General features: G+C 42.0%; 2 protein-coding genes across 4 annotated transcripts in view; both read right to left on the bottom strand.

Annotated features, from left to right (window-relative positions):
* The window catches only part of tsg101a (tumor susceptibility 101a), a 51,866-nt gene extending 49,381 nt beyond the window's left edge, over positions 1–2,485 (bottom strand). The window contains exons 1-2 of the mRNA XM_043706096.2: positions 2,343–2,485; positions 1,461–1,545 (exon numbers count right to left, since the gene is read on the bottom strand). Coding sequence (XP_043562031.1) covers positions 1,461–1,545; positions 2,343–2,384 — 127 coding nt within the window. The 5' untranslated portion in view covers positions 2,385–2,485. The remainder of the gene's footprint in view (positions 1–1,460; positions 1,546–2,342) is intronic.
* A 1,999-nt stretch (positions 2,486–4,484) lies between these two features.
* uevld (UEV and lactate/malate dehyrogenase domains) overlaps positions 4,485–15,979 on the bottom strand; it is a 28,827-nt gene continuing 17,332 nt past the window's right edge. Inside the window, exons 8-13 of one of the 3 annotated variants that reach the window (XM_043706093.2) lie at positions 15,100–15,205; positions 14,310–14,480; positions 13,706–13,876; positions 12,497–12,590; positions 7,176–7,299; positions 4,485–5,472 (exon numbers count right to left, since the gene is read on the bottom strand). In XM_043706093.2, the coding sequence (XP_043562028.1) occupies positions 5,308–5,472; positions 7,176–7,299; positions 12,497–12,590; positions 13,706–13,876; positions 14,310–14,480; positions 15,100–15,205 (831 nt within the window). In that variant the 3' untranslated portion in view covers positions 4,485–5,307. Of the gene's footprint in view, positions 5,473–7,175; positions 7,300–8,803; positions 9,589–12,264; positions 12,367–12,496; positions 12,591–13,705; positions 13,877–14,309; positions 14,481–15,099; positions 15,206–15,979 lie in introns of those variants that run through there. The other 2 variants (XR_015760191.1, XM_087996665.1) reach the window with 2 other exon arrangements.

Here is a 15,979-nt window from a genome sequence, read left to right as displayed (position 1 = left end):
CTTGGTCTTGCACATGATGAGTATAGGTCTTTTGTTCTGGCTGAGCGTGGCTGTTGGCTGAGCGTGGCTGTCAGTTTATGGCTGTCATGAATCCGAGTGGTCAGAGAAGTCTAGTTGTTAGTTTCGAGATGGCGTTCATCCATGGACTTAGACCTAGACCCAATATACTGAGCACTACAACGAACAACTGGAAGCAGCAGGAACGGAGCTAAATAAATTCCATAAGCCAGTATAGCAGCGCTTCACAGGAGGCACCAAAGCACCGAGGTTTCATCTGGACAGGGGATGAAACATCTGTAATTCAACTTTCCAGCTCAGCGAACATATCCACAATTATGACATTTCTCTGTCTTGAGAGAACATAAATGCTGCTACTTCACATTGCAGAACCTCTCTTTCCCAATCACACTTCATTGGCTAAAGAGATTGAGACATCTTGAGGCACTATAAAAACACAAGATTAAAGTGGTGCTGGAAAAGCATAGCAGGTCAGGCAGCATCCGAGGAGCAGGAAACTACAAGTCTGAGGGATTTTGGAGTACATTGTAGTGTGTCTACCACGGAGATCGGAGGCACAGGTTCAAATTCCACCTGCTTTAGAAGTGGGTCATAACATCCCTGAACAGGTTGGTTAGAAAATATTGAAGCGTACAAATCTTTGCTTACAACCACGAATCTGAGGCAACATTCTTCTGCAGCTGAAGAGCTCCATACCATAGGGGCACAGCATGCCAAGGGGACAGATGGATGATTAACCACAACTCAAGCCTTTGTAATGAATACACCTGAAAGTGTAGCAAATTTATACTAGCATCTTACTAGGTTGGTGAAGAAGGCATTGTCACTTATGTAGTGACCAACTTTTATCGATTTCCATATTTCATCATTTAAAGTGCTGACACCTGGTTTGGGCTACAATTCCCCAGGCTCTAGCTGCTCCTGGTACCCTTGCCTAAGTATCAGCTCATACTGGCTATTTGATAATGTGGCATCAGTATTAAACACAACTGAGCCAAAACACAGTGGTTGGCCTCCAAGTACAAGATTTCTATTGCTAACCCAGGGTAAAGGCTAGATGGATTTTAAAAATATCACATTACCAAACCTGGCTTCTTCCTCTTATTCATTGATTACTGCCATAATCAAGCAATTCATCACAGGAGTCAAAATGCCTGTTCAAGGTAACTATACACATTGGTTGTTGCATTGACTACAGTCAGACTAGTCTGAAAACACGTTCTGGAAACCAAGCAGACTTTGGCTACATGAATTGGAGGCTGCCTGAGAATACCAGGTGTAAAACACTTTTGAAGGGCTCATGTGGCATAATGGATGTGCCCTGACTTTTTGGCCAGCAGCCCAGATTCAAGTCCTGCTTGCTTCAGAGGTGTGTTTATATCTCTCGATAGGCAGATTCAAAACATGTACTGGCTATTTGTATAAATTTAAATATCACTCACCAAATGCATCCAATGCAGGCTTGAGGTCTTTGTAGGTAGAGGTAACATTCAGAATTTCCCTCACTGTCAGATCCCTGTATTTATACTTTAAAGAAAAGCAGTTTAATCCTAAGCAGTTTCCACAAAATCACACTGCCCCCTCAAAACGCTCACTTCCCACCACATTCTGACTGATTCAATCTCTCTCCACCCAATTACCCTCTTCCCTTTCACATCTCTCATTCCCCAATTCTCCCTCCCACGTTTCCTCTCTTCCCATTCCTTGTACTAGCGCAATTTCACATCACATATTGCTGTCAAACATACACTCATTTTTGCTCCCATCTCCTGTTTCCTCCCTCACCATCATCCATGCAACAGTTACCCTATTCCATTGCTGAGTTCCCTCACCCACCTTCCCTGCGCCACCATCTCACACTACCAGTCTCATGGCCCCATCATGTGCCATTCTCTATTGCCCTGTGTAAGGTTCACTTTCAATCCCTGTGCCAGGTTCTTATCAAGCCATACCCACCTCAATCCCCTCCCACACGCTTCCCCATCTGAATCCCTCTCTCACTCACTCTCCCTCAATTCACTACCCCTATAACCTTACATACCTCTCTCCCTCCCATCCAGCCTCCCCCAACCCTCTATCCCTTCCCAGCCCCTCTGTGCTGCCCATCTCCCTCCCTTCCCCACTTTTGTCACAGCCTACTCTCCACCCCAGTCAACTCCCCTCTCTGTCCCCCCATGCTAGCTTCCCTCCCCTTTTGCACTCCCCACTCACTCTCTAATATTCCCTCAATCACTCCCCCAACTCCCACCATTCCCCAACTCATACCCCTCCCATTCCCACCCTCTCCCAACTCCCAATCCTCCCTGTAATTATCTCTTCTCTACCTTTGATACCATTTTCTTCAGCATTCCTTCAGGTACCGCCATTGTTTCAGCCTCTCCCCTCCCTTGCTCACTGTTTACTCTTCTCTGCTTCTAATCGACATCAACTTCCCCCTTCCGCCTGGCCTCAGCTGGACCGGAAACCATTCAGCATCAGTCTGGGCATGCGCACACCGCTCAATTGGTTCCGGAAACCAGGATCAGTGGGCGGGGCCTTGCCCGTGAGCGGGGCGGTGCCATGGGAGGGGCCTTGGCTGTGGTCGGTGCAATGTGTCGGAGACACCAGAGATGAGCTCATTGCAGCGGACGGGCTGAGATGATGGATGAGGGGTCAATTGTTAGGTCATAGTAGTGGACGGAGCTGTGACTATGGGCGGGGTTATGGTTGCGGGCGGGGCCAATGCCTCAGGCGGGACTATGGTAGTGAGCGGCCCTGATTCTCCCTCTCACTGAAACACTAATTTGGAGATGCTGGTGTTGGACTGGGATGAACAAAGTTAAAAATCACGCAACACCAGCTTATAGTCCAACAGGTTTATTTGGAAGCACTAGCTTTATAACACTGCACCATGTTGTATTCTCCACCTCCTTCACAGCTTATAAACATATCAGTGCGCAACCTGTTGGCTGGAGGATTCAAAACTGAGCCCTTCCTTTTCGGATCTACACCTTTCGAAATGAGTCAATTTGGTCCTGAAATTAAGGTTGGGGGTGTCTATCTCAACCAGTCTCCATGCAAAACTTGCCCTGCTCCAACGACCTTCTGAACACATTTATATTAAACCGCAGACCGTTTCAGGTCGAAGGAAAAATCGAACTAACGGTGAAAGGCTAACCCCACCTTAGCGAGATGAGTCCAACGAGTTTCTGGATTCATGTCGTAGGTGCTTGTCCCAGCTTTCAAAAACTCCCCACCGATCCTCGCGGGGAGTGGACGTCATTGATTGGCCAGTATTTGTTGCCGAACCCTAGTTGCCCTTGACTTTGAAATTGCAACATGATCTGTTCCGTCATATATCGAATTATAATGACAAGCGCAATTAATGAATTAGTAATCTATAGCTGTAAATTCATAATCCCACAAAGCATCAGGGTGATTTTAAATTCAGAGAACCAAGTCAATCTGAAATATTTTTTTTAAATCGGTAGTAGTGCCTATCAAATTATTAGTCATAGAAATCCCTCTGATTCACATATTATATCGATATAGTCTGTATATAGTTATCATTAGCATATTTACGCTATATCGGGCACTTTAACATTTCTATTTTTGTCTGGCGATACCAGAGAGGTTTAATAGGTTCATCTATTTTCACTTTACCTGACTGGCAGTGTCTGTTCAACCAATTTTTATGTTACATTAATTCCCTAGATTCCCTACAGTGCGGAAACAGGTCCTTCGGCCCAACACGTCCAGAAGAGTAACCCACCCAGACCTACTTCCTTCTGACTAACGCAATGGGCAATTTACCATGGTCAATTCCCCGAACCTGCACTTCTTTGGACTGTGGGAGGAAACCGGAGCCTTCAGAGGAAACCCACGCAGACACGGGGAGAATGTGCAAACTCCGCACAGTCGCCCCGAGGCTGGAATCAAACCTGAGTCCACTGGTGCTGTGAGGCTGCAGTGCTCACCACTGAGCCACCATGCTGCCCATTGGTTCACTGAATTTAAAATCACCCTGATTCTTTGTGGGATTATGAATTTACAGCTATAGATTACTAATTCGTTAACTGCACTTGTCATTATGCACCGCATTGATTTTCAGTATTTACACAGTCCAGCCTCGGCGAAGCCAGGGTAGGAATTCTACACCATCTTGATATCATAGAGTCACAGAATTGTATCAGCTTCACATCCACAGTAATAATTATCATTAAAGATACTGTATTTGCTATGCAATTAGTTCATGCATGACCTATGTTTTCTGACTCCCTCAAATATTCTCTTTTGTTGAGAAAATAATTGCTGATGTGGATGGTGGTCACAGTATGTAGTGAAGTCTTCAACTATCAGTCAATTAATCTCTTCCTGGTGTATAACTAAACTGTATATTTTACGGAATCTGAAAATATTTCTCCACCTTTTGTGATTAATTTAGAAATGCATGTAAATGTATTACATTTAAAGTAACACGTCAGAAACAAGTAGATATTTTCATTTTATAAATAACATTGCAAGATAATACATTTATTTCAAACATTGTTTGAATATCATCACAGTCTGAGAAATTAATATTTCCTACAACTATATTATTAAAACAAAATGCATTATGAAGTATTATAAATCTTGGTTATAAAATTATACTGTTGTTTTCACTTATTACGGTTCTTGGAAGTCACTGTGGCTGAGAGAGGTGGGTGGTTCTACTCTGTTCTCTTCTATAGCTTCAGCTGTGGCATTACATATCAGTGACTTGCAATTTGAAACTGCAGAGATCTATCTGGATCACTCCGCTACACTTTGAGAGCCAGCAATATACATGACATACAACTGTGGGATGGAAATTTTCATGCATTTACACTTCATCTTCATTATAAAATTAGTGAATGACTGTGTTAATTGATAATTGCATTGGTCTGGATATTTTTGATTCATGAAGATACCACAAAGAGCCACGGTTTGCACATACCAGTTATTCCGTGTAGTGTGATAGCACTGTTCGTAATGAATGGTGATCAGAATGCTCTGAGAACTTCTTTCCATAGAACTTCCTTTTTTTAAAATTTAACATACACCTGAACAGGCAGTGCTACTACAAAGCCAAGCTAATACATTTATGTTGAGCTAGTTGGAAGACAGCAGTGGTTATATACAGAACATGACTACATATAAATCAAGGTGTGCAGCTGCCAGTGACAGGACTTGGGTGTTCTGGATAGAAATAGGGTAATGTTAAATGCTGGAAGTTGATTGCAGGTTCCTCAGCTTTGCCAGCTGTCACTTACAATTGTTCCAATCAGCAGCTTAAATTTTTAGCTGCTGAAGTAAGCTTTGAAGGGTTGCTGCACTGCTCCGCAGCTTTGCTTCCTCATCCTCAGATAGCATTGGTGTAGTTACATTCACCACTCCAGCCATGGTCAGTATGCATGGTAAGCTGAGGAATACTTCAGCACTGATTTCATACCTGTCCTGTAGGAAAAACATAAATTGGGTTAGTTCTCACAGAATCAGAGCACAGCTAGGCTAAACGATGATAGTTTCCTTTCTATCTTTTTCTCTTCTATTCACGTATTCTTACTCAATACTCCTACATTTTAAAACTAGGTCAGCCTGAAACCATTCACCAGTCTCGAGGAGATATTGGTTTCAAACAACTTCAACTACAGAACCAGAATACATTAAGTTAGCTGTTGCACCATTGACTCGTTTGTTCTGCAGGATTTGCTTACATTGAAACCTGGAATGAGATTCACCCGATTGATGTTCTCATACATTAGCTCACTTAGTCCAGGATTTGACTGCTTCTTGAATATCTTTGACTTTACCATATTATTTGGTGCAATGTTCCAAGCATCAAATGAAAACATACTTTCTAATAATGAAACATGGGAACAGCCATTTAACACCTCCAGACTATTCCACCAGTGAACATTTAGATTAAGTCAGGATAGATATATTTATCTATCTTGATTCCATAACACTTATTACCCTTGGGTAACAAAATATCTATCAATCCCAAATGAATTTAATTTTTAAATTTGGCTGAATTAAGGGAATAGCTCCAAATTTACATACCAATGACAAAGTTTTTCCTGTTATCAACATTCAACAGCCTAACATTAATTTTAAGTTGCAGCTCCTTGTTTTGGATTTATCCATTCTACAGGAAACAGTATAATTCTATTTATCTAGTATCACACCATTCTCTTCCATACTCAACCAGTCTAGGCAAACCATCCACATCATTCAACTTACTTAGCCTTGAAACTATTCAGATGAATCAGTATTTAGCCCCTAGCAAGGACAACATACCCTTGTTAGGAGAGTGAGGGCAATGAGCTTCCTGAAGTGTCTGCAGCTTTAGTGTTCTTGTGCCAAAATTCAGTTTATTCTTCTAATGAACAAGAATTGGCTTCAACCCTAATTTTGGATGACCCCCATCTCAAGCCTGTTGCTAAACAAAATTTCTAGATTATATAGCTAGACATGTTATAATTATTCCTTATACCTCATTCCTTTCACATTGTCACTGGTTCTCCGAACCCCTTCCAACAAATTTGGGGCATGTATATTTCATGTGACTTGATGAGCAACAAGCCTTCGTATTGTTACCACTCCATTGTCCTTGTTTTATTTGCCAACATTCAATAATTTTAATTATTTCTCAACATTGTCTACTCATTGAAAATAGTGAACCATCATTAATTCAAGTTCTTTCTATCTGTTCTGGGTATTTTTCACTTGGCATGTTACACTTTACATTTCTAAACATTATGATTAAGCAGAATTTTTGCAGATCTAGTCAGAGGAAAGGATTTAACTTCAGTGATAGTGCACATCGCCAACACTCATAGGTTCATTGATTCATTGATGAAAAAGCCACCCAAGGGCACCTAAACTATAACAAAACACCCACACATAATCAATCTATTAAGAAGATAAAATTACATTCAAACATTATTTTCTTTTCATAATAAATGCAACCAATGTTCAAAACAGTCCATCAGCCAGCTCAAGCATTACTTTTGCACATTGCTTGGTTGCTCTCCTAGCCTCCTGGATGTGCACATAGACCACAGCAGGAAGTCAGAACCATCTTGACTAAGGAAATGCTGCAGTCATCCAGACACATTGTCATTTCACTGTGGGCCTGGAAATTAATGGAAACTCACCTTCATTAGGGTGGAGACGGAATGTGAACGTCCCAGATTTCTCAGGATCGTCTCAGTTATATCAGCCACAGATAGACCAACTGACCATGACCTCTGACCTTTCTCCTTTAACCCTTTAAAAACCCTGAAATAATAAACAAAAACGAATCTGAATCTACAAACACAGGTGAATTGCTTTTGACAGTCTTCTTCCAAACTGTTCAAAAGGCTAATTTCCAGACTAGTCTGAGTACCACAAAACCTCACAGGACATTTATGCTGGTAAAACTGAACTATGCAAACTAGAAGGTTCAAGTCTTAGATGGTTAGTTTTTGCTGAGCTCTCTGATTCAGCCAATGCTGCAGTCCAAGCACAAGTCTGCTTCAGTTTTCTCAATTACAACAATGATTACACTTTAAAGCCACAGTATGACTGTGAAGTGCTGAGACATCTTAAAGGCATAAAAGACACCATATAAAGGGAAGACCATTTTCATTTCTCAGTTTATGGAGGAAAAGGTTACTTGAACTCCCATTCATAATCATGATAACTACTGGAAGATCATCAGTGAAATTATCACAAGGTCTAGATCAGACTCAGCTGCATTTTGTTTCCATTGCAATTCCCAATGGCTAGACTAATAAATGGAGAATAAACACATTACGTATTCAATTAATATCCCATGGAAACTTTTTATTCTTTTGTGAGATATGGGTATCACTGACTAGCCAGCATTTATTATTCATCCCAAATTCCCCTTGAGAAAATGGTAGTGAATTGCTTTCTCCAACCACTACAGTCCATGTGCTGTGGGTTGAACCACAGTGCCCTTAGGGAGGAAATTCCAGAATTTTGACCTGGTGATACTGAAGGAACGGCGATTTATTTCCAAGTCAGGATGCTGGATGTTTTGGAGGGGAACATGCATGTAGTGGTTGTCCTATGGATCTGTTGCCCTTGTCCTTCTAAATTGAAGTGGCCATGGAGTCATATAGCTCAGAAACCGATCTTTCAGTCCAACCAGTCCAAGCTGACAATAATCCCAAAATAAATTCATCCCATCTTATCCCTCCAAACATTTCTTACTCATGGATTTATCTAAATATCTTTTACAAATTGTAACTGTACCCACATCCATCAATTCCTCTGGAAGTTCATTCCACATACAAACCACTCTGAAAAAGTAAATTGCCCTCATGATATTTTTGCATCTTTCTCCTCTCACCTTAAAAATGTGACCCCCTGTCTTGAACTCCCCCACCCTAGGGAAAGGACAGCTACCATTCACCTTATCTATAACCCATCATCCTCCTGGATTGTAACTCTCCTAGGACAGAGTTTCAGAGGCTCTGTGTTTTTATCTCCATCAGGGAGATGTGGACTGAAGGAGGGATAGTGCTTCTCAGTGAATGTCCCACTGAAAGTGTAGATTTGTGTCTTGTTCTCTGACTTATAAAAGGACACCTCCAACCCTCATAGTCCAGACAGATTCGACTTTTCCTCGGATTCACCCTCAGCTCTAAGTGTTTTGATGATTTCTCAGGAGCCCAGTATGTATTCCCCTTTCTCAGATTTGCAGAGATTTTTCCCTGCCTGTCAATGGACTCCTCAGCCATATACACACATACACACACATCTTGTTTCCTACCTCCACCTCCTAGGAATGTTTCCTAGATTTGAATCCCGCTGAGCCCAGGATACAGGGACAGCGATCAAATCTCTCTGGATTGTCGGGAAGTTGCTGCCATTCCTCAGTGTTCCTCACGGTGCTCAGGTCCTCTGACAGAAGGGCAGGATGGGGTGTGTTGGTACAAGCTGACTGGAGCTTCACAAATTCTCTTTCACTCTGATACAATAAGAGGTCCTGGGTTTTAAAGGTGCTGCCTTTGGTGAATAATCCAGTGCATCTTGTAGATCGTACAAACTGGTGCTACTGAACATCAGTGGTGGAAGGAGTGGTTATGGTGCCAATCAAGTGGCCTGTTTTGTCCTGTATGGTGTCAAAGCATCTAGAGTGTTGTTGGAGCTGCATTCATCCAAGCAAGGGAGTGTTTCTTGTACCTTGTAGTTGGTGGACAGGCTTTACAGAGTCAGGAAGCGAGTTACTCAATACAGTATTCCTAGCCTGTGACTTGCTCTTGTAGCTACTATATTTAAATGGCAAGTGCCATTGAATGTCTGGTCAATGGTAACCCCAGTATGTTCATAGTGGGGGCTTTCCATGATAGTAATATCATTGAATGTCATGGGGCAGTGTTAGATTAACTGTGGTGATGGTCATAGCCAGGCATTTGTGTGGCACAAATGTTATTTTCCACATGTCCACCCAAGCCTGGATATTGCTGCATTTGAACATGGACTGCCTCAGTACCTGAGTAATTGCAAAAGGTGCTGAACATGGTGCAATCATTGGTGAACATCTCCACTTCTGACCTTATGGAACAAAGAACAATACAGCACAGGATCAGGCCCTTTGGCCTCCAAGAATGCACGGACACATTTTGCCCTTCCATACCAAAACTGTCTTCACTTAAAGGATCTGTATTCCCCTATTCCCTTCCTATACATGTATTTGTCCAGGTGTTTCATGAATGCTACTATTGCGTCTGCTTTCACAATCTCCTCTAACAGTGTTTCCAGTTACTCAGCACCCTTGGCATGAAAACTTTGCCTTGCACATCTCTTAAACCTCCCCCATTGCACCTTGAACCTGTGTCCCCTAGTAATTGACCTCTCCACCCTGGGAAAAAGTCTCAATTTCCACTCTATCCATGCCATTCACAAACTTCTATCAGGTCACCCCTCAACCTCCTGCGTTCCAGTGAAAACAAACCCAGTCTATTCAGCTTTGAAACATCAGCTCTCTTCTCTCCTTACAGATGCTGCCAGACCTGCTGAGATTTTCCAGCATTTTATCTTTTGGTTTCAGATTCCAGCATGCGCAGTAATTTGCTTTTATCCAGTGTTTAACCCACTGCCACCTCTCTTCCAGGAATGCCTACCCTGAAGAAGTACTGCTCTTCTCTCCGACAGGAATTTTGTTTGTCTCTCTCCCCCTGTCCACCTTCACTGCTTTCCTTTTCTCTCAGTGTTAGACAAAGTACTCACTAAGACTTGCTTCCACAGCCATATTTCCTTCCTCAGTGACTGTCTTCGCCTCCGACTTACTCCACGTGGATTTCAACTCAAATTCCACCCTGTATGCAGCCTCCAGGATTACAGGTACTTGCACGATATACAACACTTTTCCAACTGCTGTTCTCGCCGCATTCTAAAAGCCACTCTCAAGGCCATACGCCACCACACGAAAGCACTCGACACCTCTCTCCAGACCTACTCTCTCTCAAAGCTGTCCTGGTCCACAGTTTCATTTCATCCTTCATATTATTTGACGCCTTAACTCCAAACCTTTCCTGTTTCTCTCAGATGTTAAGGAATGCAAGCTTAAACTTCTCATCCACACCCCTGCTCACCCTCCACCTTCCAACAGTCCCAATCCCTCGAACCCCATCTCTTCCAACCCCAGCCCTTGCCATGTGTTCACCATACCCTCTGACCTTCCCCTCTCTGAGGCTGAGCGTGCTGTTCTCAGCAAAGGACTCAGCCTTGTATCCTTACATCCCCACCTCAATGAATTCCGGGCCCGACATGATGCTGAGCTCTTCTTCCATTGCCTTCGCCTTCGTGCTCACTTCTTTGCGCAAGAGTCCTCCTCCCGCTCCACAGATCCTTTTGCATCCAACATTCCACCTCTAATTGGACACCCCCGCCAGGACAATTTCCTGCCCTTGATCTTTTCATTGACAATTGTCGACGGGACATTGGTCACCTTAATTTCTCTGCCTCTCTTATCCATTCCAACCTCTCCCCATCCGAACTTTCTGCCCTTCGCTCCCTTAGGTCCAACCCCAACCTTGTTATCAAAACTGCTGACAAAGGGGGTGCTGTTGTCGTCTGGCGTACTGACCTCTACCTCGCAGAGGCTGAGCGCCAAATCTCAGATTCCTCCTCCTACCTCCCCCTGGAGCATGGGCACACCACTGAGCATCAAGCCATTGTCTCCAACACCGTGACTGACCTCATTTCCTCTGGATGCCTCCCCCCACAGCTCCCAACCTCAGTCGCCCAACCTCGGACAGCCCGTTTCTACCTCCTCCCCAAAATCCACAAGAAGGACTGTCCCGGCAGGTCCATTGTGTCAGCATGCTCCTGCCTCACTATTTCCTCCTACCTTGACTCCATCCTTACTTCTTTGGTTCACTCCCTCAACACCTACATCCGGGATTCCTCTGATGCCCTGCAACACATTGACAGCTTTCAATTCGCAGGCCCTAACCACCTTCTATTCACCATGGATGTGCAATCTCTTTACACCTCCATCCCACACCAAGACGGCTTGAAAGCTCTTCGCTTCTTTCTCGAAAAGAGGCCCGAACAATTTCCATCCAACACCACTCTCCTCGGCCTGGCTGAACTTGTTCTCTCTCTCTCAACAACTTATCCTTCAACTCATCGCAGCTTTGACAAAGGGTCAGTTAGACTCGGAACGTCAGCTCTTTTCTCTCCTTACAGATGCTGCCAGACCTGCTGAGATTTTCCAGCATTTTCTCTTTTGGTTTCAGTCTTTTCAACCTTTCTTCATAGGTCATGTTGCAGTTGTACAGGACATTGGTTTGGTGACTTTTGAAATATTGCGTGCAATTCTAGCCTCCATCCCTTATAAACCAATGCCATTTCTAGAGTTCTGGACTCCCCACCCCAGGGAAAAGACTTTCTATTTATCCTATCCATGCCCCTCAAGATTTTATAAACCTCTATAAAGTCACCCCTCAGCCTCCTACACCGCAGGGAAAACAGCCTCAGCCTATTCAACCTCTTCCTATAGCTCAAATCCACCAACCCTGGCAACATCCTTGTAAATCTTTTCTGAACCCTTTCAAGATTCACAACATCCTTCCGATAAGAAGGACTCCAGAACTGCACACAATATTCCAAAAGTGGCCTAACCAAAGTCCTGTATAGCCGCAACATGACCACCCAATTCCTATACTCAATACTCCAACCAATAAAGGAAAGCATACGAAATGCCTTCTTCACTGTCCTATTTACCTGCGACTCCACTTTCAAGGAGCTATGAACCTGGACTCCAATGTTTCTTTGTTCAGCAATACTCCAGAGGACCTTATCACTAGTGTATAACATGGAGGAGTACTGATTCATCAGCAGGAGGGAGGAGTGAGAGGAGGGAATAAAATTGAAAGGAGGAGTTAAAGGAGACTGAAATATTTCCCTGAAATAGTTTGAATTTCTACAAAGCTTCTGAATTACTTAGTCTTCCTACCTGCATGCCAACTGCTTATGGCTGTCATGGTCTATGATTATGTCTGGGCTCCTATTTCGCCCACCACCCATTGCAGGGCCCTGCCACACGGCCACTGAAAAACAAATTTAAAAATCCAAAGCGTTAGCACAGTGTTGAGGATTTTTAAAAATTCGCTAACAGGATGTGGGACTCACTGAGTAGATTAGCAACTATTATCCATCTTAATTGCTCTTCTCCAATTAGCTATAAGATTAGGTCACTTCTGGATCTGTTATTGAATATTCTATTATTTTGCATCATAACATCAAATCAAACATTTCAATGTATAATAAAAGCCCAGCAGGTCTGGCAGCATTCCACAGATGCTACAAGATCGGATGAGTTTCTCCAGTATTCTCAGTTGAAATATGGGACACATGCTCAAGTGGGCCTAAAAATCAAAGTAACTGCTGTCCCTTTAATTTTCACACAGATGGTTCAACACTTTTGACAGAGGGAGAGAAAGGCAGCATCTGGAACTGAATTCTCAAGGAACATCAGAGCAAAAAATTCACTGGAAGCACGAGTGATATTTTGCGTCAATAACTTATCATTAGTATCAACGATTGTGATAAGATCACTTGCCATTCTGTTTAAGACATATAAATTCATCTGGGTATACAATATCAATCTGGGTTAATTCTAATCCAGATTTCAAAAGGAGACTGGACAGTGCCAAAACCAAGATAAAAGTCCAACTTTCATATTTCTACAGCTGCCCCAACAGGTGCAGTCATAGTTTGGCTTACTTATGAACAGTAACATTTTATTCTACTTCAGTCATAAAACTACATGGATTGTAGCAATACTTATTTTGTCTCTTCATGAAAGTACTACTAGGCACAGTCTTTCTTAGATATTCTGAACAAGTAATTAGCAGCTCGAGCACCTCTTCTCTATTAATAACACACTATCAAGCAGTAAGTTCACCCACATTACTTAAAGCATCAACCATACAATTTTTTGGATTGTACATTTGGAGGAACCAGTCTGCTATTTTTATCAGATTCTGATCAGAACTTACTTGTTCTTTCATTCCACGTCATTGATAGCAATTCATTGCACTGCAGAGAATGCAAAGCAACAGCAGAAGGATTGGACGCAGTGATCAAAAGTAGCATTTTACTTCATCTTGCTACATCAGATCAAGGTGTACAGAGAGAATTAAATTGGTTTGCAACATAATACCTTCATTGTCTCCATGTTCACCAATGATCCAGGCCTCCTTCTCAACAGATGATTTCAAGTATTTTCCCAGGATGGACTGGAAGCGTTGAGTATTCAAGTTACAGCCAGTACCAATCACGCGGTGTGAAGGAAACCCGCTTAGCTTCCAGCCTATGTACGTCATCACATCAACTACCAGATCAGAGAGCAAACATTACACACTGAGGCATACTAACATACTGTAACAAAATGATCTATAGTCACGGAGTGTTCATAACCAGCAAACAGCAGGTAATTTGAAAAATTTTGCCTTCTATTGGGCACTTTCGATTTGTACTCCCAATGCTGTTAAATTTTCCAAGCAACGACCACTCTTTGGAACTAATAAACAGCTTATATCTCATTCTCTATTAGAGACCTTCTTCAAGACCCAGGAAAATACTAGAGGCTTTTAAACCTTTGTGACCAGCATCCTTTCTCTAACAATCTCCTTAAATCTATACCTCTATATGAAAGCTTAACTAGCACTCCTGAAGTATATCCTACACTGAAGAACATTCCTACTGCTAATAAACCCATGTTGTATTTCCCAGTGAATAATCTATTACATTAATGGGCTGCGTACCTGGCTGGGAAGCAATGATGAGTACACAGTTGGGACTGTATTGCACTGTATTGGGAATGATCTTCCTGAACAGATCCACGTTGCTTTGTAATGCTTTCAAATAGGACTCCTCACCACCCCAGGTATTTGCCGTAACAATTACCACATTTGAACCTGCTGAATTTGAAAAATCTAGAATAAAAGAGAAGATAAAATGCAGACAGGTCAGAGAACAGTTATTTATTCAAAGGTTTGCAAAAGGGCAAAAGCCAAAAATAACAAACAATGACTTTCTAATCTACAACCCAAGCATATTTTTGATCTAAATCATGCTGTTGGGCTGGTGTGAGGACTCTGATACTATTGCTTTTGTTATTGAGGCCCTAAAAATAAGAATCAAAGATCATCAATTAATGCTGCCAGTTATGTCCAGCCAGACCCCACCTATGCTGCCTTTAGAATATTACATAATGCAAATGAACCCTCAAAAATAATGAATGTTCATAAAGCTCATTGCTGTTCTTTTCATCTTTCATGGGATGTTGGCATCGTGAGCCAGGCCTTGGGCTCTGGCTTATTAGTTCAATGACATTGCCATGAAGCTAGAGCCTCTCCTATTGCCATTGGCAACCTGTTTATTCACAGAAGGTTGAGTTTAGATACATGAGATTTTGTTTCAACTTCTTCCTTGAAGTAGAGATAAACCTCTGGTTGTCAGTCATGTTTAGACAAATGCATTGTTTATATGTGATTTTTTTTTGTAAAGAGTTGAAGTTTATGTGCTGTATTTATTCAGTCAGATGACACAAACCACTGCTGATTTCGACTCTAGGCAGACTGAAAATCTCCATGTCCAGCGATCCACCTTTCATAGCATTTTCTGAGGTTGAAATGAGTGCCAATTTTTCTGCAGCTTCCTAGAGATAAATAAAAATACACATTATTTTATCTAATATTCTTTTTTCCCCCAAATTCTTGCCTCTTCTAAATACAACTATTGAGTCTGATAACCCTATAGAATTGTTCAAGTTGATGGTTAAGTTTAGATACGGAGTTTAAGCTAACCATTTGGCTTCCATGTTGGCGGAGACTGACATTTTACAGCCTTAACCCAGTAGCCAGTTAAGGTGAAACTGAGTTTATTTAATCCACTTCAAAATCAAAGTTACAATACAATTGTAACAACTGAATAAGACTTAAAATCATGAAGGGTTTTGATAGATATAAAGGCTCCCAATTCTGGGGAATCCATAACAGTCCTGAAGATGGGTTACACTTGAAATGTCGACTTCTCCACCTCCTGACGTTGCCTGGCTTGCTGTGTTCTTCCAGCCTCCTGTCTGTCTATTCTCGAATCCAGCATCTGTAGTTTTTTTTGTCTCAAATCCAAAACTAAAGCCCATAAGAATAAAATAGTCACCAATAAATGAAAAATTTAATTCAGGAGGAACTTGTTTACCCAAAGAGTGGGTTAAAATGTGTCATTTGCAAACATATGGTGTAATTGAGGAAAATAGCATAAAACACAGTTAATAGGAAACTGAGGGAGAAAGGAACAAAAGACAACAACACGAAGTATCTGATGAAGCTAAATGACAAAAAAAAAAATAGATTCTTCACTATTAAGGGTACTAGGGATTTATGAAGATGGAGTTCAGACAATAAATCAGATAAGCCATGAAATTACTGAA

Source organism: Chiloscyllium plagiosum, unplaced genomic scaffold, assembly GCF_037043375.1.
Source record: "Chiloscyllium plagiosum isolate Xiang-an unplaced genomic scaffold, Cpla_swu_hap1 HiC_scaffold_18, whole genome shotgun sequence".
NCBI classification, from domain to species: Eukaryota; Metazoa; Chordata; class Chondrichthyes; order Orectolobiformes; family Hemiscylliidae; genus Chiloscyllium; species Chiloscyllium plagiosum.
The sequence above is the reverse complement of the archived record's forward strand: the minus strand, read 5'-3'. Positions and strand labels throughout refer to the sequence as shown.